The sequence below is a fragment of the Pomacea canaliculata genome, linkage group LG9 (assembly GCF_003073045.1).
Source record: "Pomacea canaliculata isolate SZHN2017 linkage group LG9, ASM307304v1, whole genome shotgun sequence".
Classification (NCBI taxonomy): domain Eukaryota; kingdom Metazoa; phylum Mollusca; class Gastropoda; order Architaenioglossa; family Ampullariidae; genus Pomacea; species Pomacea canaliculata.
In genome coordinates, this window is record NC_037598.1 from 20,022,269 (window position 1) to 20,048,459 (window position 26,191).

Sequence of the window (26,191 nt, forward strand, 5' to 3'; positions counted from 1 at the left end):
AAGGTTATCTCCCCCGACGTTTTGCTATTACTTCCCCTTCAGGGAGCTCTTCAGGCCGCCGATATATGCGTCAGTTGTTGCCCTTGTGGGTGCTTTTCAATCTGCCAGTCCAGTATATTACGTTAGTGTATATGTTGATGAATATGGCGACCAGTGAACTGGCTACTTGGGAAGGTCTTATCCCGTTAATTCTGTATAACACCAGTACACTCATTTCTCGGTTTACTTGCAGAACTATTTCAACAAACTAATAAATAAATAGAGTCCACGTGTGTGAAAGAGTAATTATTTTTATTATTAAACTATCAATTACACATGCGCACATGTATAGTTTGTTTTACACACTGTATTATTTATTTTTGTAATGACCAAAACATTCTACACTGCTGAGTTTATTTATGCAACAGTGAATAGATTGAAAAGCCAGACTCGCGAGAAAAATATTCTGGTTCCAAGCACAATGTGCCGTCAGTTCTCAAAGGAATACGTCCTTATAGCACCTTTACTTTCCCATCACAACCAACCAACCAACCAACCAACCAACCAACCAACCAAACAAACAAACAAACAAACAAACAAACAAACAAACAAACAAGCAAACAAACAAACAAACAAACTTTTCGGACTTCAACACCCCTTTTAATGCTTTCCCACCCTTTTTTACAATTTGGTTTACTTATAATATTGACCTTTAAAACTGTATCAAATTTATAAGAATTAGGTTGTTTAAACCTTTCAAATTACAACTACCTTTTGCCGTGATATAGCCATAGTTGCTAGCACGGCATAAAACACAAACAAAACAAAAACAAACAAACAAACAAACAAACAAACACACACACGCACACACACACACTTACTTCTGGATCCCTACGTTCGCCCACCTTCCCTCCTTTGAGAGAGTATTGTTGTAAAAACTACACACATATATATATATCCTCAACCCGTTACTACTTCGATTCTATCTAAAACGATAAAAAGTCTGAGAAAGTTGGATTCTCACAATCAATAATGCACAGTCACCTTAGAAAGAAAGAAAATATTTGAATGTTGCAAACTGTCCAGAGCCTCAAACCTCTTGGGCAGTACGTACTGAATCATGTAAAACATTGTTTGCTTATCCAGAAGAGACTTCCGTTTGTTCTTTTGATTGTTTGCGTCCCTGAGAAGAAAAGCCGCAGGGTGTTCACAGGGGAGGTAATTTATACATACATAAAAACGTCCGTTGTTATTGATTCCTGCCTCGTGGGTTATCTCGCAGCCAAAATTGTCACGATTATGATTTGTCTTTTTTTTCATGGAATATGGCTGTTACGAGATAACTGGTGCCAGTCGGTGCCCTCAGAGATCCATCCTGTCTTCCTCAGTTACACAGATAGGTAATTATGACGAAGATAGACAACACTGGACAAACTCCAAACAGTTTTCCCATGACAGTACCTCGTCCGCATCCCAAAGGGAGAGGATGTCGGACACATGGCACTGTTCTCAATGTATGAACAGCCGATGATATATCTTTGGCTTAGAAGGAAGTTTATTTATTTATTTTTTGTATCGAAGTCGAAATGTTTATTCAGCACTTTCATTGTCTTTCTCCTCTATGTGAATTGTTTGTACAGCAGCGACATTGTATGTTCAGACTAACTGACATACGCATACAAATTCTCGTTGTGATAATCGGACAGTTGCTGATCTTTTGAAACCGTGACTCACAGCAAAATGTGTTTACATAAAGAACAAAACTTGTGTTTACTCAATGAGTACAGAATGTTTTCATGCAAAGGTGAAATCTCTTTTAAGCTAGGGTAAACCCCATGTTTACGCAAAAATGAAAAACTATGTTTATACAAACTACAAAACATTTGTTAATGCAATTGTGAAAGTCATGTTCACGCAATTTAGAAAACTTTGTTGAGCTAGGGCACCCCGTAGTGTAGTGGTTAAAACACTTGATTGTCACAACTGCTGAGGATGTGGGTTCAGATCTCGTCTCGGGACGCTTCTGCATGTTTCACCTGTTTGTAGGGGTGGGCGTATGAGGTTTTCTTCAGGTACTTTCTTCTCATCTCCTTTACAACATAGTGAGAAATCACCTCAAGGTGGAAGCGCTTTCCTGCTAAATCAACCAACCTGTTGACATAATCAAGAAAACCGATGATTATGCAAAGAAGGAAACCCTTCATGAAACCCTTGCAATACACACAAAACGGAACCCGTTTCAGGCAACAAGAAACACTGTTTTTATTCAAAGAAAAAACCCATGCTTTGTAAAAAGAAAAAACTCCATACAAGATAAAATTGTTTAAACAAGTCAGAAATAATATTCACGCTAGAAAGAAACACAATTTTACACAACTGACGCAAGTAGGATGGAAACATTTGCAGAAGAAGGAGACATGTTTACACAAAGAAAAAACACGTTTGTGCAAAGCAAAAGTTCAAATTACACAAAATGAATAACTCACGTTTATGCAAAGTGGAAAATTCATGTTTACAAAAAGAGGAAATATTTCAACAAAGAGGACACAACCATGTTGACACAAAAAGCTTCAATACACGAGTTCTTTCTTTACTGGCAGTGAAACCCTGTGTAAATAGTTCTAAGCTTCGCCTTGCAATCTCAGTGATAGAAAATTGGAAACCAACATCAACACAACTGTATTAATTATTCCACTTTGATGTATTCTGGTTGCCATCTCTTTCTCAAGCACTCGCGACCTCACAATTTTTGAATATCTGATGTAAACTGATCTGACATGTTTATTTTTTACGACGGACTGCCAGAGACTATTAACGCCCCAGCAGGGAGCAACCACGAATAAATAAAAAAAGACCAAAAACAAAAATCAAAAATCAAAAGAGCAAAACAACAGAAAGAAAACAGAATTGAAATACTTTCGTTCGTCCTAAAAAGGTCGTCCCTAGCGGGGATCAATGTTCTCGCAAAATGGAATTGTAGATGGTTAAATGTCGGAGGAATCATTGCAAATGACTGAGGAAACCGACTTTCACACAAAGGAAATAAAGAGTAGAGGATATAAATAAGAGAAAAACGCAAAGTTTTGAAGGAAAAGATCGCATCCAGGTATCTAATTTCATAGGTATATGCTTGGAAAACAATGCTGCCCTGTTATTTAAAACCAAAAATAAAAACATTCGTAATAAGAAAGCTTGTTGCTCTTTTTTCCGACATTCATTTCTTTAGTGTTGCTTTGCAAATTTTTTTTTAAAAAGGAAGTATTATTGCTAACAACAATCCACGTGCTATTAGTCCACCTTCTAACCCTTTCTTTTATTTTTCTGTCTATTGACTAGTCCTCCTGCTCGTATTCCTCTGAAGATTCATGGAACTCTTAATCCTTAGTGTTTGTTCCCTGGTTCCCCTTTGATCTTCTGTTTGTCCTTCATTATTTGTCTGCACGGTTGTTTATCCATCCGTTCTTCGTGTTATGTCCATGTCTCGTTCTTGAGATCTTCTTCATGACCGTGATCAGGCGCTAGATAAATCGCATATTTTTTGTTATTTTATTATTATCAAAGAAAGAAAACGAAGTCGATCATTAATTTCAAACAAGTAAAATAATTGTGTAGCGAAGCTGATAAAATAAATGTGCTACAGAATACTTAGTTAATCAAGCTCTTGTTTATTTTGTCCTGTCAAATGAAGTCCATGTCAGCCATGTGGAAACGTGTCAAAGTCAGTGAAGTAAAAATCTTTGCCAAAATCTTCACTGTTGATTTTTGTTTGGAAATGCATCTTATAATGGGCAAAAACAAATTAAAATTAAGATGCTTCGGAGTAAAAGTTCACAAAGTTCTATGAAATATCTTTCGCAATCAGTCGAACTCTTCCTCTTACCCCAAGGTTCTTCATCATCATCCATCCACTTCGGTTGTGTTTACCACGGTGTCATCATTCGACGACGCTTGTGTTTCTTTGTAGTTTGCCTCACACGAGGGAATTCTCTTTACAAACTGTTTGATGATGATGACGATGATGACGATGACGACGATGACGACGACGACGACGATGATGATGATGAAGCTATGGTCATCAGCATTCATCAATGGTACAACAATGTTTCTTACATCTGCGTTTTCGACAACAGATTTTCTGAGCCACGTTTATCAGACGGCGAGTTGTAGCCACAGTCATCAGACCCTACACTTCAGCCTCGCAGGTTTTTGCAAATATAAAAGCAAAAATCCAAAAAATGGCGAGCCCATCCTCATCTATGAAGTTTCCAGTACAAAGGGAGGCTCAGCATGGCCTCTTGTGCTAGGCCTTTACATCATCACACGCCATCTTTGTGGTATGGATCGTCAAAAATTGAGATGAAAATGTCGAGAAGATCTTATCACGGTTAGTTTTTTATGTTGTTTTTATTAAAGAATGTTGAATCTCTTCTGTCTTTGACCAACAGAAATCAAAGTAAAGAGTACCAAGGAGACTTCATTATCAAATAGTTAGTTGTTTAACTTTGGGTAATCTATCAAGATGGCGTCTTGCCTTGGTCTCGGTGAGTAACAATCATATCAACTGAAACCCTCTGTAAAATGAAAAAAAAAAAACCTGCAGAGAATCATTAATGGCGTCTGTGAAACTCAAGAACAGGAAAGGAGTTTAAAGTAAATAATGTGTGTCAATGCACATCCGCGAAGCTAGTGCCATAAAATAATAATTACTTTTAAAGACAAGGTAACATGTAAACAAGACATCGAACTTTTTGCTCTATTTAATAGAAAAGGTGAACATAGAAGAAACAAACGAAAAGTTTTTTTGACGACTGAAACAGATAGACAGAAAAAGAGAGAAGAGAACAGACTAAGTGGAAAAATAAAGAAAGAATGAGAGACACTGTAGAAGTGAATTAATGTTTTATATCCTCAGCAACTAAGATTATATCAGAGCAAAGCAGTCAGCTATGTTACACATGCTACAAGCAGAGAACGAGAAAAAGAGAACGACAAAGCAGGGAGGGAGACATACAGAAAGAAAGGAAAGCGAGAGAATAGTTGCAGGATGGCAAGGGGGGAGGTGGGGAAGAAAGTGATCTGTGCACTTTATCAAGCATTTTCCAAAAAAGTTTGTGTGGCTGCGGATGGTCTAATTGCTCAATAAACTAGCAGCCATTCACCGATGTCGTGCCGCCAGTCCGCTAAAAGCTCATCGAAGCAGACGGCAGCGGCGCGCACCGGACGCTGCATGCGAATGGCGTGCTGCACACGTCGCTGATTTGTTTCTCAGCCCCGCCGCCCCGCCGCAAACCCGATCTCATGATCGTGGGCTGTAGCAGCAGCAACCGGGCCCGAGTGTTGTCGACCATGACGATCGATTCCCACAAGCGTTTTCTTTCTCCCTCCCTTCCTCCATCCTCTTCCTCCCTCTCTCTCCGTCTCCCTCTCCCTCCCTCTCTCTCTCTCCCTCCATCTCTCTCTCCCTCTCTCTCTCCTCTCTCTCTCTTCCTCTCTCTCCTCTCCCCTGCCGTCCACTCTTCCTCCAACCCTCTTCTCCACCACTCCTCTGTCCATCACTCTTTTTTTCCCCCGTTGCAATTGCTCCGCATTATTCTCGTCTCACTTCAGTAATTCGTGCAGAGCGTAATTTGTTTTTATAGCCAGGACTACTTTCGTGGAATTATCGCTAATCTGTAGGAAAGAAATGGAGCGAAAAGATGGAATGCTAAGGCGTAAATAAGAAATGCTTGTCAGGAAACACCTGAAACACTTGCTCACCTGCGGAAAGTAAAAATGTTTCTCTACCTGGATACCTGATATTGTTGACTTGTTATACCTGCTTTTATCCACCTGCTTGAAGTTTGAATCTTCGTACGTCTCTTTTTTTTCTCCGCAATGTTCTTTGCTTACACATTGATGACAGGTGGTGGGAGGAGGGGAACATATTATCTTGTCCGTAAAATGTTTTCTCAAATGTTTAAAGTTATTTCTTGTCCATTTTTCAAGCCATGAAATATTTCCTCCTTTAATTTTCGTATCGATCTGGTTACTGTACAAAGTTTTGTTTTTTGAAAAAAATTTGTAGAGATTACTGTCCCAGAAATGCCATTTAACAAGAACAATGTAAACAAGTTCTCTAGAGGATGCTGCAGTTTTGGTAGAAGGAACACGTGCAAGCATCTGAATGTCTTTGTGCAGGTTTCCGCACTTTCCTCGCACGAGGAATCCGAGCGTTAAAGGCGATAAAGCAGATGACATACTAATGGAGATTAGTGATGTAGATACGCTCCAGTCGCCGAAATTTTAAACATTTTGCCATCTCCTCGTAGCCATCCTTTCGAGAAATCCCGACTTTGTCTTTTAAAACGAGGTCCTAAAAAACTTGTCGCAATGGCAACGAGGCTCGCTGTCTGCTGTGGATATGTTCCCCTACATGGGGCTGTAGTCATGAACTGAGGGTCAGTCATTGTCTCCAGGGCAAAAAAAGCTAAAAATGTCTTGATTTTGTACGGACAATGCGATACCCAGACTCTGTGGACACTAGTTCAAGCTTCATCACCCCAAGGCATCTCTGCCTCGGCTTGATAACTAAGCCGGGAATAAAACATCATCTGTGGGGTCTGGACACCGCTCTGTAACTTCGGAAACAAGGTTTTCCTTAGGTTCCACATGTTACCCCAGGGCAACAACCTACCCCTGATTCATAACTCTGGACCCTTCACCTGTCTCGTAACGTTGGTGTTGGTTCTGACGGTTCAGACTTTTGTTCTTTCTTCTGTACTTCTAACCTTCTCTAAAAATGTCCTGCCCTTAATTTGGACATCCGTATCTTTTGTGGTTTGCCTCTTGCTGTGTTTTAATAACCATGAGTGGTGCCAGTCCAAACTGCTTATGTCATTCCGTTAAAACATTGTCATTCGCGGCTTTTTTTTATCTCCCTTGCGGCGCTGCACCAGCCAATCAGGCGGACCATGTTGGCCGCTTAGTCTCCCCCGTGCTTTTGTGTCGGGAGGAGAACGGCGGTTAATTGCCAGCCATTTCAACAACGTTTGCAACCCGCAGGACATTGCAGCAGCTAGCAGGGAGCTGACAGGAAGTGCACGTTGTAGTAGCCTCGCTTTGGGGCGGCTGCAGGCAAGATGGCGACCGCCTGACACCACGTCGCAGAGTGTGGGAAAAAGTTGAGAAATTCATGAGTGAGAGAGAGAGAGGGGGAAGGGAGAAAGAGGGGGAGAGAGAGAAAGAAGGGAGCAGTTTAACCCGATGGTGGCGCAGAGAAGGCAGTGAAGAAGCTGAGCACGTTAACCCTCAGGCCGTGTCTTCATCTCGCGGCCATTTGCAGTCTCAACCACAGTCGATCCTCTGCGAACTGGTTTCATGTTCGTCGATGATCTGGATTTCGATTCTTAATTTGTCCAAAAGCTACAACTGGGGGATCGAAAATGGCTGCTCCCAAATGGCGTTTTGCCAAGTGTTTTGGAAGCAATATGCAAGGGGCTCCAATGACATCGATGCGACCTTCACAAATTAATAAAAAAAAAAAAAATCGCAGTCAGCTCAATGTTACCGAGGGCTGGCTCGTTTGTCTTTTCCTCTTCAATCCTTTCTTCAGCTTTTTTGATTCGAGAGCTGACATTTTCTGGTCTCTTTCAATACGAGAGCTCAGCCAGTCACAGGCACAGATCGAGGAGCAAACAATAGGTTTTGATGCCAACGTTTGGGATCCTGTTTTTTTAACCCTGAACTTAGTTTAGTCATGATCGAGCTGGGACCTTGCCTCTCCTCCCCCCAGTTTCCTCCGTGTGGGGAGTGATGCCGAGCACTGATTCAGCTCATTCACTTGAAGCAGGTTCAAGATGGGAAGGATGGTCAGATTAAGATGTGGCTTAAGAGACGTCCACATGATGTAAACAGCCCAGGGACAAAAAGACTGATTCCTTCGCGAGAAACCGTCTACTTTCCTCTCCTTCTCAAAATTGCCTCGTCATCTAGACGACACGGCCTGATGGGAATAAATGCCGGGAAATTTCCCAAGTGGACAGGACATAACGGCCATTTGTCGGCTACAACTTACAAGCGGCAGAAGAGGATACCCAGGCAAAGTCGTCTGCAAACATCAACGCTGAGATGAATGTTGAACCGAGATGTCGAGAATGTCTCTCAGATCTCATTGTTGTCGACGTGTCCGCAAGGAAATCTGCCGTTTGTTGCCAAAGTTTGCGATGTACCGAATATTGGGCTTAATCCCGGACCAGACAAACTCCAAGCGATAAAGTGAAATTACACAGGCTTCATACTGATACCCGCTTGTCCCATCTGTTGTATTTATTATCCACCCTAAAACAACAGAGTCCAGATCCTTATGTTACAAGGTGTTATTTTTATATGCCAGTAAAATGAAAACATTCGTTCATACATCCATTTATAGATGGATTCAAGAATCCATCCTTAACATGCTCTCGTCCTATACACCCGTATCGACTGATTCGCAATTTTTGTAGTTTTTATGAATTAAAAATGTTTGTTCTGTTCGTATGGCAGAATAAGATATCGTGACATTATAATGTTACCGGTATTGACGGGGTGCGACTAATACCCGGCCACCAGACAGATTAGCTCCAATCCATTAACCTTCGAGCATGCGAAGTCTCATGTTCGTGTGTGTCTGTATGTGTGTGCGTGTGTGTGCCTGCACGCGTATGTGCCTTCTTCCGATAAAACAGACGCAAAATAATGTGTACAATAAGGAACACAATTAAAGCAATTATTGTTTTTTTTCCTTGCATTGGTCCACATCATGAAGACAGATCGAAGGAACCGTCCTGACATGCATCTTGCACTTCACTAACGAAAAAAAAAAAACAAAAAGAATGAAAGAAAAACTTGCATGAAATGTGCAACTGAGACTTTAGTAGACTATTCCATTGTTACAAGAAAGAAAACTGAGATTTTCTTTGAAGCCATGAGTTTATGTCTAATTATTTCCACAAGTCATCGGAACTCACGTCGCTTATCACGTCTGCAATGCAGAAGCACACGTCCTTTTCTTCCATGGAGAAGGAGAGAAAGGTGTCCGAAGAATAACATTCACGGTCGAGAAAAAGAACAGATGTAACATGACACAGCCATAAAAAGCTAACCACAGAGCAAGGTCTAGTTACCTAGTGTAGAGCCGGGCAATGACAGGGGTCCACTTAACGATCTGGCGGAAGAGCGGAGCAATAATTTGCCCAAAGCGTTCTTGCGCCAGAGTTTTTCTTCCTTTGCTCTCGTTCCTTAAAGGGTTGTCTTTGATCCTCGCCCGTGTTCGGCCTGCAACGGACATCACGCCATCGTAGACCACGTGACAGAAGCTTTTTTACGGGCCGAACGCTGTCAACATCACTTTGCCAAGCGATGCCGTCCTTGCCGTCTCGCACGCTGAGCGGTTAAGTATACGAGCCCTCGTGCAAAACGTGGACCATGGACCTTACTCCCTTTTAGTTTTTTTTTCTTCTTGTGAACGAGGATGCTGGGAGTCTTCCGTTTGCGAAGATTAAAGCTAATGAGTCGTGACGTACCATGCAAATTTAATAACTTGTGTTTTCGTGTAGTTTCCACCCGTGGATTGTGCGAAAAGAAGGAGAAAACATGGAAAAGGAGGGAGGAAAAGTTTTGAGTAAACCTTCTCACTCGACAGAAACTGAACCGTACACAACCTGGGTCCCCATCGTGTAATGCACGTAACTTGTCGTTGAACTAACTCCGAGATGGTGCTTATCATGCAGCTAGTTGCTAGCTAACTCCGAGAACCTGTGATGCTTAGCATGCAGCTAGGTGCTAGCTAAGTCCAAGCAGGGAGCTAAGCCGGTTGTCTCTCTCTCACACACTAACACTAACACTAGCAATAGCACTAGCACTGGCACTGGCATTAGCATTAGCATTAGACACTAGCACTAACGCTAACACTACTGGCTTCTTGAATACCTGGCTATTAACTGGCAGCTTGGCAGTGGACTGCACAATTTAATATTTTAAAACTTGGAGCAATCTGCTCAACACATTTGCAAATAATTTTATGTCCAAATCCATTAAGATAATCTGTTTTATAGAAACACACTACTCAACACAATTTTAGAAATTTCAAACCTAAAACTGTTTTAAATAAGATAAAATTGCATAACCCAGAATTTCATTCCCTTCAGCACATTTTTCGGAGGCTTTTGTGCAACGCATTCAAATGAGACAGGAGTTTTGGGAAAATTGCTTCTTTAGAGCTGGTTTAAAGTTGTAGAAAGATGCTGGAGCATAATTTTACAGTTGTAATACCACAAACCCTGACAAGACTGCTGCACTCGGCATCTGCCACAACTCAACCCTTGCAAGATTCGTAAAAGAATAGTCATGGGTCGTTAAGTCCTCTTTATTCTTCAACGACTTGACACTTTTCTCCATTCTACGATATTTATCATAATTTCTCAATAAATACCAAACTGAATCATAAACCCGTTCTACACATATGCACTGACCTCACCCTTGACCCTTGATACCTGTACACACGGGTACATGACAGGTTATAATTAATTTAATTTTTCGTTCAGAGGCACTAACGATTCTTCCGGTTCCGGCTGAGAAGAGATTGACGTTAGTTGCAGGCTGAGATCAACATTATATTCTCCATGGCTGCAAGGAAACTGCAAGAGTATCGAGTTCAGGGCTGCTTTGAAAGACCAGTCATGTGGAACGGCACGTGACGCGGGTCATTTGAGGTCAGGAGATATTGGCAGCTGCTCAGCGGGTGGGAAATCATTGAAATTGTTATGTTTGCGAGTGTAGGAGAGTCGAGAGTGAACAATAACCACCCGATTAGCCTTATTGACAGTCTTTATATTACATAAACATGGAATGGCAGACACCACGGGTGGACTATCCCTGCTCGCATCCGCAGTCACGTGACTACCAGGGTACTATAACTGTTCAAAAAAAGTATTCTAGTGTTTTATTTACTACTTTTGAGTAAAAGGTTTTAGTACAAATGGTGCCGCGGATGAGCTGTGCTTAACAAACAATGCAATCTAAGCCCAAGTCATCAAAAACGAGAAAAGTGATATATTAGTTGAGGTCAAAGGTTATCCGCCTTAGTAATTCTTCTAAACTATGCATCAATGCAGGCAATCATAGCTGATGAAACAGAGAAGAAACCACTTTGCTGATTAAATTGGTATTTAGAAATGAAATATTTATCGAGCATAAATGTTATTTACAGTTTTTGTATTTGTGTTCATTCCCCTTTCGTATTTTCTCTCTCTCTTTCTCGCTCTTTCTCTTCTTTTTTTGTTATCGATATCGTTTCAGTTGTATTTGTGTGAGTAGTCTGATGGCTTCACATTCATTCTTCGGTGTTCGATAATATCTCCGTCTCTGTTTCCATAAAATAATGTTTCAGTCTCACCCTTTCACTCTTCTCTTTCTTACTTAACCCTATTCCCTATTTCTTTTCTTTCCTCCACTTTCACTTTCTCAATATTTCTCTTACCTTCTATCGTTCTCTATTTTTCTCATTTTATCCCTCTCTCTCTTTCTCGCCCTTCATTCATTCTCATCTTTTCAGTCTTTCTCGCTCACTCTGTGTTTTTTTCTCTCACTTTCTCATACCATCTCTTTTTCTCTCTCTCTTCTACCATGCAGAAGTAGCACGAACATCTGTACATGTCGACTCCACACAAGCCTGTCTCACTTGCCGTCCATTTAGCCGTTTGATGAAATTCTTTTGAAGTCGAAGTGATGATCCGTGGTTTCTGCCTCTCCGGCTGTGACGTTTCGGGCAGAGTTGTCTTCGCCTGGTTGTCACAAGACTGCATCACGTGACTCTGGCCTTTCAAACTACCCTTTTAAAAATAGTTTTAAGCAGTTCAACATTCGATTTGGTCTCAACCGAAGGAGTTTACACTACTGAGCTTGTTTCTGAAATGTTAGGTTGAAACACACAGGCGCTGACACGAAATAACAATTAGTGGCAACGGGTTCAAATCCATGTCAGCTGACCGTTTTATGTGTTTCTCATCCACTTTTCCAGAACTTTTGTAAAGTATTGAACATCGTGGTTGACGTAAATGACTTCTGGATATCATTTACTCCATTATTTACAATTTAGTGCCCACAATTCTCCGAGTTCTCAAAGATACACGGAAAGACCTTCCAGCTGTCTCTTGGAACTCAGCAGTGCGGAGATGTGGGATTGGGTTAGAAGAGAGCCTTACCCCAGTTTTATTGCATCATTTTGTATCAGAACGACTGACAACACATTTATTTTTATATAATCGCACACCAAGAACACTAAAACAAAAGCATGATTGCTGGAAGCTGTGAAAACGTTTTTGCGGACTGAAACGCGAGATGTCGCTAAGGTACGGCAGACACACGGCAAAGATGGTTCAGGATGTGACCTCCACAGACATCCGGGCTAGTGCAGTTCTGTCAGGCAAGCATGAAGTGCAGGTGAAGAGAGGAGAAAGTACACCTACCCTCGGAGTCTCGTAAGATGGAAGCATGATGCAGAGTAAATCAGGGATGTATGTCCACCAGTTGATGTTGCCTTACCTCTGACTCATGCCTACTGCCCCAGACATCGACCTGGAACGCTAGCTGGACTAACAGCAAGGGAAGCTAACAGTTGTTTGATAACATTGGAGGTTATTCGACAAATTATTTCTGTATATTCATTTAACTCCTAAATTGTTTCTTATTCAATTCATGAATACGACTCCAGCAATATTTATAATCCTCACTATTATGCCTTTTCTTGCTTCAACACACCCCTTTACATAGTGAAAGCTTCTGAGATCCTCGCTAGGGAAACTGGAATAGTTCCAAATGGGAAAATCAACATTTGTGGAAGGCGACCTAGTGTGAGCACCGAGTGAAGTTTGCTCTAAACTTGTGCAGGCTGAATAGGATATGCGTGGTGTACAGTGATTCAGTCTGTGACCTGTGCTTTGGGTCGCATTAGAGGAAAACAAACACTTGCAAGTGTGGTCACGGAAAAATGGAAAAGTGAAAGGGTATGCTGATGAAGGTTTTCCTAATTTTTTTAATAGTTGAAAGCAGTCATCATTCGTTAAATGCACTTTTTCCTTAGAGCATGTCACCAATTACAGTAAGAATCAGCTGTCCTGGGTTCAGATCTCGTTTCGGGCACGCTGGTTTTTTTTTTTTTCTGCGTGGAGCATCTGTTGATAGGGCTTGGTGTTTGGCCGTGATATAACTGAAGTTGCTATCGCTGGGCGGTAATCAACGATCCTTTTGAACCAACGATTATTCCTTCCTCATATTTTTTTGATAGAAAGATGGACTAATGGATAAATGGACTGACTGATAGTTGTATTGATAGACGGAGAGATAGACTGACAAATGAATTGGCATACCAAAATGCGCACGCAATAACACACAGACACACCCACCCGCACAGAGCCGAGTGGACGAAAAAAGTGAAAAAAGAGAAATACAGAGTAAAAGAGAGCATGAGAGAAAAAGACAAAAGTCGTAGCATGATTGTTTAAAAGTACAATTTTCTTGTAGTTGTTTAGTGAGTGAAATGCCTCCACCTACAATCTACTTTGCCCTGCCAAAGATTAATAACCTGGTAAACATGGGTTAAAAAAAATTAGAGAATATAAGCCAGTGGCTCTTTTTTTGTTGCAAAGAAACAGCAACCAGCTAATCATCAGGTGCATCGAACATAGGAGCTGCTCAAAGCAGTCAGCTAAAATCTTGCTAAGTCATACGCTAATGCTACGTGACAGGTTTGCCTTATCGTCCTCTTATCGACGCGCCATGCGTCCGGCCCCACGTCGTCGTCGCGCTCTGTTGGTTCTTTACCGAAGGTTCGCCGCGACTGGACGTAGTGGTTACGTCTCGTCCCCAGCGTTTTGCCTCCATCTTGTAACGTGACGATGGGCGAATTCTGCGCGGGAGGGCTTGAAGCGATTGTTAAACACAGCCCAGTGCCTTGTGCCCGGGCACATCCTACAACAATCAGCGACAATCAGACATGACTGTGGGAGGACGCTGTTCTCGCGAGACATGGCGATATTCAACAGGACAGAGATGCAGGAGGGGATGCGTTACTTTTTCTGTCTGTCTGTTAGTATGCTTGTTTTCTTGCGTGTCATTCTATCATCATTGCATCATTTTTTTTCGACTGTCTGTGATCACTTTCATTTCCTTCTTTTATTCTTGCTACCAGCCTCTCTTTTTTTTTTATTTCCTTTAGTCCTGTCTTCTTTATTTCTGTTGTTCATTTGTTATTTCATGTTCCTGTGGGTTTTTTAAAATATATTTTTCTGTCTTTTTCTTTCCTTTCTTCTTTATCTTTGCTTACTCAGCTGTCTGAATGTGTTTTTATTTTTTTAAATTTTTTTGTGACAATCAGCACTTTCTCTCTCTCATTTTACCTCTCAACGTTTCCTGTCGTTCCCATTTATTCCTTTCTGGTACACATACACATGTACGCTCATGTCAACACATTTACACACAAAGAATCTTTTTATGTGTGTTTATATATATATAAATGGAAAGTAGCAACCAATATCTTCAACAAATATTTTAAATTTCTAGACAGAAATAAGAGTTTCGCCGAAAATGTTAAAACGAGAATAAATACGATTGTTGATGCTTGTGTCTTCTCCACTACACTTATTTTTCTACATTTCGGGCTCATGGTGGCTTCACCGAGCTTAGAGTATCGCCGGTTTTTGCGGGTTGTTGCGTGTAAGGAGACAAACATCAACGGTTTTTGTGGGTTTGTGGAAGGTTGGGAGGGAGCCTGTAGGCGCGGGGATAACGGGCTTGTTGGCCCGGGTTGTAAAGTGCGGCTCGCGGTGTGTTCGATGGTGTGGTTTATGTCGGGTGGTGGAGAACACCGAGCTGTGATTTCGATCAGTGCTCGGGAGAAGTTTGTGATCGCCGGCGATTCTAATTGGTTGGCGTGAGGCGGAGGTCGCCAGTAGAAAGGGTCTATTGCTTTGTGTTGGTTTTGTTGTTTTTTTTTTTTTTGGGAGAGAGGGGAGGTACATGTCCTCCTCTCAAACGCCGTTGATGTAAGTGGGTGGGGATGGCTGCGTGTTTTGGGGTGGTGGGTGGAGAGAAAGCTTATTTCCACGTGAATGCCGAGGTGGTTTATTGTATCTGGAATAGCTTTGGTGGTTTGCTGTTACGATTTTTTTCCCATCTGTTTGGCCTAGTTTTTTTATCATTATCAAAATTAAGCAATAGGTTTGTGATTTTTTTTGTTGTTTGTTTCAGATACTAACGGCTGTATTTAGCAGGTTGCCATAACAACAGCTGAGAGTTTGTTTTAGTGATAATGGCGGCGCTTGTTTGTAGCATCGATTACTTCAACTCTGGTTACTGTGATGAGTCTCCGACACGGGTGGGCCTGTCCCGGGTACGGACACACACACACACAGGCACAGACACGCGAACACACACACACACACACACACGCACACAGGCACGCACACACACACACGCACACACACACACACACGCACACACACACACACACACACAAACACACACACGTACACACACACAAACACACACACACACAAACACACACAAACACACACAAACACACACACCCGCACGTGCATTAATTGCATGCTCAATTTCAGCTTTCGCCTGTCATTTTCAAAGCCGACCTCCGTGCCGCTGTGTGTGTTTTGCTTAATTGACTGGCACAATGAAATGATCCGGGGATCGAATACCATCCCACGCCCGCAATATTTTACCCAATCACGAAAGATCAGAAGGAGGGAAGAAGACTAGTGTTAGGAAAACATAAAGGCATTATTAAAACACAACATTGTCTGTTCTATTACTCATACTTATTTTTATCCTGCTTTCTGTATTTCACCTGTATTTTCCAGGACATTGATTTACCTTATTTTTTTCAGTTCATGCTATTGATACTTGATAAGAGTTTTATAAATCTCTATAATCTCCACGCCTTCTTTGTACATTGACTTACCTTTTCTGTTACATTAAACTGGCATTTTGTATGTACATTAATTTCCTTCATCAGGACAGTTAATTTCCTCACAGATTGTGACTAGTCAACGGTCAATTGATTTCCTTCTCTTTCATTACATACACGGTTAATGAACATGAAAAACCTGGATTAGGTGATGAATATTTTAACTGCATAAATTAGATGGTGGTAAAGATGGTGGTAAAGTAGACCAGTGGTTCTCAAAGTATTTGTGACCATGAACCACTTGACTGAAGTAAAAAGTACGGCGTACCACCGAGGTCTAAAATCACTGTACGTTAATTTCAAATTTAAATTTCCGGCTTTGTTTCATTACAATTTAAAATTTAAAATTTAAATTAAATGTATTTTTATGACAGTAGTACAGTAATATGTTTACACAAAGTTACATACTTCTCAAAGTACACACAACAATTAAAAATAAGGACGTCCAGTGCGTTACTAATGGTAAAGGATGACGCAATGCTCGCGCTGTGACGTAAGGACTTGGCTGGTAACCGAGCGTTTTATGCGAACGAGAAGTTGGACATCGATAAAATTAAAAGTGTGTGAAATCAAGACTGGACTAATTAGTCTATCTGGCGATTTAAACGTCCTTTTGCTGACATATCATGACTGTCAGCCGCGGACCACCTGACATGCGTATGTGGCCCACGTGGTCCGCGGCCCACACTTTGAGAGGAACATCACTGTATAGGCTGTCTAATGATGATGATGATGATGATGATGATGATTAATCTTAGAGACTACTCACCTAATCCGCCTGGTCCCCCCGAATTACATCATTTGTCTCACAAGGATGAAATTAATTCTATAATTTGTAAAACGTTATTTAAATTTTTATCTTGACATCTTTGAGGTGTTTGCCAGTGAGAACCTTACTCTCGTCGATATATCAGCCGAGGAGGTCAAGAAAACCGCTGACATAGCGTCACTGGGAAGCAGAGGGTTTAACCTTTGACCCTTTAAACAAAATAACGTATTTACAGAAATAGCCCCGATAACGTCAGCGAAATTTGTTTCCGTCAAAAGCACTGAGCAAACAACGCCAAGCCCATAAATAACTAGCCGACAAGGAGACTAGAGTTATGTAGATATATGATTCTTCAATACAAAAGTTTCTGGACGTTCCTTCAGGGAACACAGAATTCCCATAGCGAGAAAAAGTGTTTGGAGTGAGGGAAGGGACACGGGCGCCGTTAGCGCGACAGACACACTGACCCATGATGATGAATGATGCTCCCTTCTAACACTGTCCCATCAACCCATCCATCAATGTTTACCGACTCTGCGTGATCACTTACTGCTGTAGGGATGGGACAGGGGGAAAGGGGAATACAGGGGGAGCGAAGAGAAGATGGAGGGGAGATGAGGAGGAGGGAAAATGGATGCGCATGCGCCTTAAAGACAGAGGCGGTAATAAATCTTGATTACATGTACGGGGTTTTCGCCCATTTTTACCGTTAACACGATGATCATAGAGACATGACATGTCTGACAAGAGGTAGGCCAGGACTGGCAAGACATTTAAAAGACTGAAAGTTGATGAATGAAGTGAGTGTCCCAGAGGTCCGGGTCGCTAGTGAACAGGTCTCAGCAACAAGTTTTGAAGTTTCGAGACTTCAGAATTGAGAAATGGTGAAACATGAATGTGTACGGTAAACAGATTTGTTTTTCGTGAGTTGGAAGACTTGAAACTTCTTAAATGCAGTTTTTTAAACTGACAGAATGTTCATCCGAATGTTATTTCAACCAAGCGTATCTTCCTGATTAGTAATGAGTTTTATAGCTATTTAGCAAATTGAATGGGTTTTCCCCCCATTGTCTTTTTCGGAGTGTAACTTGATTGCATCATCATCATCATCATCATCATCATCATCATCATCATCATCATCATCATCATCATCATCAGCAGCAGCAGCAGCAGCAGCAGCAGCAGCAGCAGCAGCAATAGCAATATCAACAACAACATTTCTCTACTGTTTATTTTTGCCTTTAGTCCATCAAAACAACACAACATGGAGAAAATATCGGAAAAAGTGGAGAAACAGTTGAAAACGTTTGTTAAAATACCGTGTAGGTGTAAGAGCTGTAAGTGCTCAATCTTAAAAAAGAAATAATAATAATAACACCAACAATAACAACAACAATAACAACAACAGACATGATATAGAGAGGATAAGGACTGAGACCGTGAGTTCAGTGAGATAGAGAAAGAGAATAAGTAAGGCAATGGAAATATCACACATGGGAAACGAAAATCAGGGATTTGACAAGCATGAAAAATGATCTCCTTTAATTTGAAAAATCCCCGACATGACACGGTCTTCCTTGTTTTTTTTTTCTTCTTTTTCTTTAGAGTAAAAATTCCACCACAGTGGGAAAAGGGTTTTTAAATTGCTTTTGTTGTTGAGACGCGATCAGGAGGGTGTTTATTTTGCTATTTGTGGATGATCTGCGAGGGGTGAAGGAAAGAGAGAGAAAGACATGGCCATGAGCTGTTGGAAGAGTGAGGAACAAGCCTCTCCAAAGTATTCGAACCGTTTAAACGTGCACTTAGGGGTTTAGTATACTAGGGTGGTCATAAGAAATGTCTCGCTCCTTAGTGTAGCAATGGTGGTCGAGTATCAAGGCAAAGCGACCAAAGTAAACACTCATTGACCTTACTGCAAAAACTAGTGACATGATTTTTGAGTGGAATTGTTTGTCCCACTATGAATAGTACAAACACATCTACGCCAATCAAAATATATTTCGATACTCACTTAGGGAAGCTCTTGCGGTGTTATGTTAAGAAAAAAATTTGTGTTCTGCGGTGAGTGTAACGAAAACTGAAAAAATAAATCCGTCTCACAAATCGAACCAACAACCAAAGACCACATAAAAACCGTTCCAATTTTGTTTAAGGTTTTTTTTAATTTTATTTTTCTTCCTTCTTGTGTTTTATTTCAGTTGTTTAACTACTGCATGAGGTAGAGTTGGGATTAGGGTTAGATTGGGCGAAGGTTAGGGTTAGGATTAGTCCCGGAGTTAAAGTGTTACAGTCTCGACAGTGCAGATTGTTTTTCCTTCTTTCTTAATCCCTAGGTGTCCACACAAAATGTTTTCAACATTATCTTATATTGCTACTAGCATACCATTGACTTATCTCTTCCTTTTATAGACATGGCCATATCTCTGATTGGAACGTGTAAGGTGATTGTCGTTGTTAATCTTCATTATTGGTGTCTGTATGTCCAAGCCATCTTGGGTCTGATCACTAAGAGGTTTATTTGTCCAACCTCTCCTACGCAAAGGCTACGTCCACCAGCAAAGATTGTAAAGGGACACCAAGGACATGCTATGCAGTGTTGGATGAACAGAGCTACAAAAACACTTTTTTTTCCTGACAAACCACAAAATCTTAGCGTTTATTTGGAGATAAGCTTTCTTTCTTTTTTTTTGAAAAAAACAAACGTGGAAGTTTCGAGGGCCTGAGCGTGATTGATGTAAGCTAAAGCAATGGCCTGTAAGTGTAAAAAGCTTTTGAGAAGAATGGGATGGTGGACGGAGTAAGAAGACAAGAAGACGGAGAAAACGATAAGGAGGGGGGATCCGGCCGTAATGTGTTATCAAGTCCATCTGGCCACGAGGGCTCAAGAACTCTGCCACGTATTAATCACGTGACATTTTTCTTGCCAGGCACTTTTCTGTCTCCAAAGAATTCAAAGCAGATTGCACTTGACGCTGCAGCAAGGTCGCCATTTCCCGCAGGTCTTTGTTTTCTTTCATCCTGTCCCACCCCTTCCTTCCTGCAATGAAACCACCTGCTTCCTTTTCTTGTTTTTCCTTGACGCTCTTCCTCTCGGCATGGTAATAAAGGGTAAGAGATGTTAAATTGTGGGTATTTTCAGGGGCAAGCACTCGCTTGTCACCATCGACTTGCGTGCGGGGATGAAAGAAAGGTGGTTCGGACCCCAGGGACGGCGGTTTAAGAGAGGCGTGTTAATATTCCATCGAAGAGTGGGTGGAGCCAAGGATGCTTTGATCAAGGGATTTATTCTGCAGCAACAAGTTTGGTCTGCTTTACAAAGTAGAGGGCAAGCAGGGAAGATACGAAGCAACTGAGAACGTGGTGATATTTTCTAGCGGTGGTAAACATGAGAGTGCACGTGCCTACACGTAAATATAAAGTAAACATGAAGGTTGGTGTTTACACCCGTCCACTAGTGTATGAAGACCGTCCAGATGGATGGACGTCGGGTCAACCTCTCCTTTAAGATAAAAAATTGCTGTTTTAAATGACAGGATTGTGTTTTGCTTTTTCTCTGACGGAGAAAGAGAGAGAACACATCCAAACATACTCGTTGAGAGTGAGCACCAGCGAGCAAGTTAGAAATGGTGATGACGACAGTGTAAATCAAGATGTGGCAATATGGACACAGAGATCAATACGTTTCGCAATGTGTTTGTTGCCGGTCACTTTATTGCTGTGAACACATGTGGTGCTAAAACTTGTCTTGGATGCTGGCTGTCAGTCCTGACTACATGCACCCAGAGCTTTGACATGTGCAAGCTGCACTTAATGTTAATCACACTTTGCTAATTGTAGTCGGTAGTTTCATGACACAAGGTACATCGTATGAAGAAAACGCTATGTTCATTATCTTAATAAATGTTTAGTTTTTACTGAGATAGAGAAATTATAAGATAGTTCGCATGTGGATTCTGTATTTATAAGAATTCGGAACTGGTCTGCACAGCCAGATACCAAATAACAGAGTAACAGAAGAATTAAAGATAGACCGAAAGAGAGAAACAAAAAAGAATAAATCAAAGATAGAATGAATGAAAGAGCTAGAAAGATATGAAATAAATAAATAAAGAGTGAAAGAAACAGATATAAGAGAAGAGAAAAAAGAAATAAAAGTAGGATGGGAGGAAGAAACCACTAATTACTATGTATATATAGTATAATGCCTTGACAATACAGCATGATGACTGGACACATTACGAGGTAGACATACTGATACCTTCTTCTAATGTTGTTGTACTGGCTATAAATATTTATTAAGAAATTCCTTGACACGTGGACACATGTGCGCCTCTGTCATGTCCACAAGATAGAAAACCAAGATGGTTAATTGAACTTTGACCTTTGACAGGTCTGGAGAGTGCTCGAGGGGAGTGCATGGACTACGCCCAGACCATGGAGCATTGCATGAAGGACATGGGCGGCTTCGAGGCTGGTCTTCGCCTCATTTCTGACATCAGGAAATCGAAACAACTTTGCCAGTAAGACTTCTATTCTGCCACTGAAGCTCAAACACGCACGCTGACACACATAAATACACAATCACATATTATTATCTACTCACACGAGATCCAATGCATATATTTTAAACCCACCCACACTCACACACACATAAATACATATTCAAGCACACACAGAATTACACAGAAACACGCACGTGCAATATCACTGAGTTTATTGCCTTTTTGTTGTGATTGTGATCTGCGACCATGGACTGAATTGTTTATTGCCGCCATATTTTACACGATAAAAGGCTGCACACTCATAATATGATATAATTTATATCACACAGGCATAAAAACTATAATGCTCCGGGGGTAAAGTTTATGAAAAAATAGTCCCAATTTTATTACCGCCACTAACTAGATTAATAATAACAGTTATTGGTTCATGCTTTTTGTACGAGACCCGACATTGAATTCACGAATGTCTGGATTCTCCTCTCTCAGTCCATCTTTCACTTCCCGAAAGAATGATCAGTACTCAGAGGGACTTACACAGATTGTGCTCGAAGTAAACTATTCCAGACCTTGTCCAGTCTCACCATGGCCGCTGTTGTTGTTGTCGCGATCTTGATGGGGATCACTGTCGTGGAGTCGTTTTTTTGGAGAGAGTGGTTTGCTGTTTACTTTTTCTTTCTCTCTATTGGGCCTTCCTGTGGTCGGAGAGATTTAGGATGTTGTTCGTGACTCAACGCCGTTTCTTCTTTTGTTGATGCCCTTGCATGTCCTGGGCTGTTGGCAGCACCGACTCTTTGATTGTTTTAGAGAGGGTGTCCACACATTCAGTGTGGTGAATTTACCTCCAGCTTCGGCCTTCAATATTTTCGTCATGTTTGGGTCTTGCAGGTTCTGTAAATCAAAGTGATTCGCGGGATGTTAGACTGGTTCTTCATCCTCAGTTTCAGTTTCAGGTTCATGGTTGTTATGTCAGTGCTTGGAGATATACTTGTTTGGTCTTGTTGATGCGTCGAGCAGCAGTATGAAGTCGGTTTGGTTATAAACCAATCCATCTGGCAAGTTCTAAGTTCCGTCCTCGATTTTTTTGTCTTTGGCGGAAGCGGGGGTAAAGCTCTACACAAACTCTAGAGGTTCGAGGCCCATGTCGGGGGTTTCGCCAAGGCCCAAGTTTACTCCTGTCCATATGTGGTATGAGTCTGGATAAATCTTGGCGTTTCAATCACCGAGTGCAACAAGAATATCCTTTTTCAGTACTGACTTTGTAATCTTGTCTGGTTGTTAGTAAAGCTCCTCCCCTTTCTTGATTAAAAAATCCAGATAAGAAAAGTGTGAAAATTACTTAGGTGTGGATTACCAAGACCAGTAATACATTAAATTACATTCATGCCGTGGGTGACTGGGACCTTGTAGGGAAAAGAAGCTGCAGCAGGCAATGGGATGCTTGGAGAACGCCTTCAACCAGTGTGTGATGGAGACCTCGCGAGCCAAGAGCAGCACCCGGAGGGACTTTATTCTGACAGTGGATGCTGGCAAGTGGAAGAAGGGAGTGGAGCTGTTGTGCACAAACATTGATTGTGAGTTTGCCGCTTTTACTTGAATATTTTTAATGTGTGATTTGTTTCTTGTTAGGTAGTGGAGGTAGAGGGCAAAATGGAAAACTTGATGAAGTTTGTCTTGTGTTTGTAGTTACCATGCGATGCCAAGACTCTGAGACACTATTTCATGTTTCCATATCCCGGAGATCCTTGCTACTGCTTTATAAATATCCACTATCCACATATCAACAGCTTTAATGACATCTTACCTATATTAGTCAAAATTTACATTATTCAGTTATATCAGACCTGGCAATTTTTATTTTACCTCAATCACACAATTTCAGTATATAAGATTAATAGACATTCATAATTTGGCCAAAGAAAGAACAATGTCATGTGACATAGGTTTGTGTATTAAAATCAGTTATTATTAACTGTAAATAGTCCACGTGCTCCTACGTCATTCGTCACACGGCAATAGTTATTGTTCCACTCCATCACACTCTTATAGGATGTGAGCTCCATCTTTAACCGAAACCTCCCTGCTCTTCTCATGACCCTAACGATATCTTGCTAACATCATTGAATTATATCTAAAATAATTTTATTACATGAAACTCATCTGCAATCATCTTTTTTTTCTTTGTTATCTGCTGGATGCGCAGACCTGGAGGAACACGAGGGCTGCATGAACAGGTCCCTGCAGGAGTCCGGTGTGTGTATTTACCAGCATCATATGAACTTCATGCTGGAGAAGGCGGAGGCAGACAGGACTTACGTCAACGATGTACACGAGAACAAGAGGAGGCTGGTGAAGGTGGCATGCAGGTATGTGCGCATGCACTGTGCAACAGAGGTTACATCCGGGCATGGGCCTTCGTGATGCAATTGCAGAAAGAAAAAGAAAGGTGTTAGAAGAAAAAAGGGTAGAGGAAGAAAAAAACAACAAAAATTTCCAGTGGAAGTGGAATGTGACTTTTAAAGGCTAAGAGCATTTTTGTTAGACGTAACACAGGCAAACCTTAGTTAATTGCGAAATTAAACTTCCGGTTGGTTACATATTAACAGAACACAGCGTTGTCCCCGTTTGTACAAAAATAAATAAAAGCATTTAGTAAATTTTGTTTAGAAATGCACGTGACCTTTTACCTTAATTTTAACTACTTACGTCACTCAAGTCGGCGGTGGGTGTGAAAGCTTGGAACAAATTCCAATAAGCGAGTTCGTCATCAGCGATCATACTTTTCTGACATCACAAGAGATGAGGTCATGACCTGTTTTCAAGCCGCAAGCTAGACCTGCAACTGTCCTTGTAGCTCGCAATCATAACAACATTTTGTGATCAGTTTCGTTTATCGAATTAAACCCACTCATCTGAAAATAATTGTGCTCTCAGATTAGCAATCAACTCGTAGTAAAACATTATGACCGAACCAAATATCTATTAATCTGAGGGAAATTGTTTGCTTGGTGTTTTATAATAAAAGAGAACCTACTCATTTGAAAATGATTAATACTCAGAGTAATAACATACTGTGGGTGAATCAACAAACTCCTGTATCCCACATTTATTCCGACTTCATCTGACCAGCTGCATGTCTTTTGACGACCTTTGTCCTTTGCCCTCCTGATTGCAGTTTATCCGATGGCCTGTTGCACTGCCTACAGAAGTCTCTGACCAAGCACTGCTCTCGACAGCCACGCCTCACCTGCCTCATGCGGGACATCGTCTTCCAGATCATGCCACAGCAATGCCGTCGATTCCTTCACCAGGGTCAGGACCCTTGCTCCACCATCGGGTCAGGAGCTGATAATAGGAACAACGACAACAACAACAATGACGGACTCGAGGAAGATGAAGGTTTCGACGAGGAGGACGAGGAAGAGGACGACGGTAACAGCGGCTACAGCACCGCCACGCGGCAGCCCGCTCAGAGCAAGGTGGACGAGCAGCACGAGCAGGATCCCAGCATGCGTGTCAAGGTCCAGACGATGGACGGGCAAGATGGCGGAAGAGACTGGTCAACCGTTGAAGAGTCGGAGGAAGAAAAAGAGCTTCCTGTCCAGGGAAGCTACTCCAGAGACAATTCAAGTGCTGGCATGCATCGCACAGCCGTTGTCATGGTTTTCATGGTCACCTTTTGTGCTCTTCTTTCTTCTCGTGGGCTTGTCTCTTTTTAAACAAACAAAATTCTAAAGTTTGAAAATCAAGGTTTGATTATATAACTTGACTAGCTGGTTGTAAATAAGAATCATTATAAAATGTTATGTGGTTTTTCTTTACAAGGATTCCTCTCACTTGTCAAAGTCAACAAGATGGTTTTTTTGAGTGCTCGTGTAGAGTCTCCAGAACTTTCTGGTTTCTTTCTTCCACGTAGTTCATCGGGGAACCCTCCGTTACAGGGATTTAAAGCTGCCATTCATGAGTGGGTGAATTATTTTGCTGTACATATTTATTTGTTTGAATGAGGACGGATCAATACCAAAGAATACATGACAGCAGGCCATTCAGTGTATAAATAACTAAGGGGAGATTATGTGATATGAAGGAATACAGTAAGGGGAGAGAAACTTAAATATCAAATCCGGTTATAGATTAAAAATAGATTAAAAGGACAGATTTGAAGAAAGAAAACACAGTTGAGAAGAATATCAGAAAGAAAGAAATAATAAATATATAAACACAGACTGGAAGAAATGGGTGACGAAAAAAATCGGTGTAAACGAAAGAAATGAAAAATAGGGAATCAGAAGAGTAAAAAAGAAATCAAGATTTAACAGAATAAATAAAAAGACGAGTATATTAATCAACATATTATTTATTATATCAACAATAAAAAAGGAAACACTTACTCAATAAAAAGAGACAAAAATATATAAAAAAAAACGAAAAGAAAATATTAGCTGAACCAAAAAGAGTTTCATTGACGATGGGTGTAATGAGTAAAAAAATATTACTCGCTTGAAATACTCGTTGTCTTGAACAAAGAATAGAGAGGAGGAAGTCATGATCCAGTTTTCTGTGAGTACAATTTTCAGACTTTAATAATTCTCCCACGAAAATAATCAACATTATGTTATTATTATTATTATTTTCCTTTTTCGTTTGATTGACTTAGATGACGATGATTCTCTCTTCCCCTCCCCTTCTCGTGTGTGTATGCGGGGGAAGGGGTGTTTAAGTGGTGTGTTTGTTCTTCTGTCATTTCTTTAATGTAGTATTATATTTGATGAGTGATGGAGGAAAAAGGAGAAATGAAACAACCAAAGAAGAGTGAGAGAGAGAGAGAAATAGCGAAAAAGGAACGGAAGAAAGCATGTGGAGGAAAGTGCTCGGTCATTCAAATGAAGAGAACAAATTTGAGATGGGGGTGAATGGAGGGAATAGAGAAGGGGACCGGCTTATACAAAT

The 26,191-nt window shown here is 41.1% G+C and overlaps 1 protein-coding gene across 1 annotated transcript in view; it reads left to right on the plus strand.

The window, feature by feature from the left end:
• LOC112572291 overlaps window positions 1-25,481 on the plus strand; it is a 53,266-nt gene extending 27,785 nt beyond the window's left edge. Inside the window, exons 2-5 of the mRNA XM_025251898.1 lie at window positions 21,133-21,262; window positions 22,652-22,815; window positions 23,445-23,607; window positions 24,417-25,481. Coding sequence (XP_025107683.1) covers window positions 21,133-21,262; window positions 22,652-22,815; window positions 23,445-23,607; window positions 24,417-24,960 — 1,001 coding nt within the window. The 3' untranslated portion in view covers window positions 24,961-25,481. The remainder of the gene's footprint in view (window positions 1-21,132; window positions 21,263-22,651; window positions 22,816-23,444; window positions 23,608-24,416) is intronic.
• Window positions 25,482-26,191: the final 710 nt, after the last annotated feature.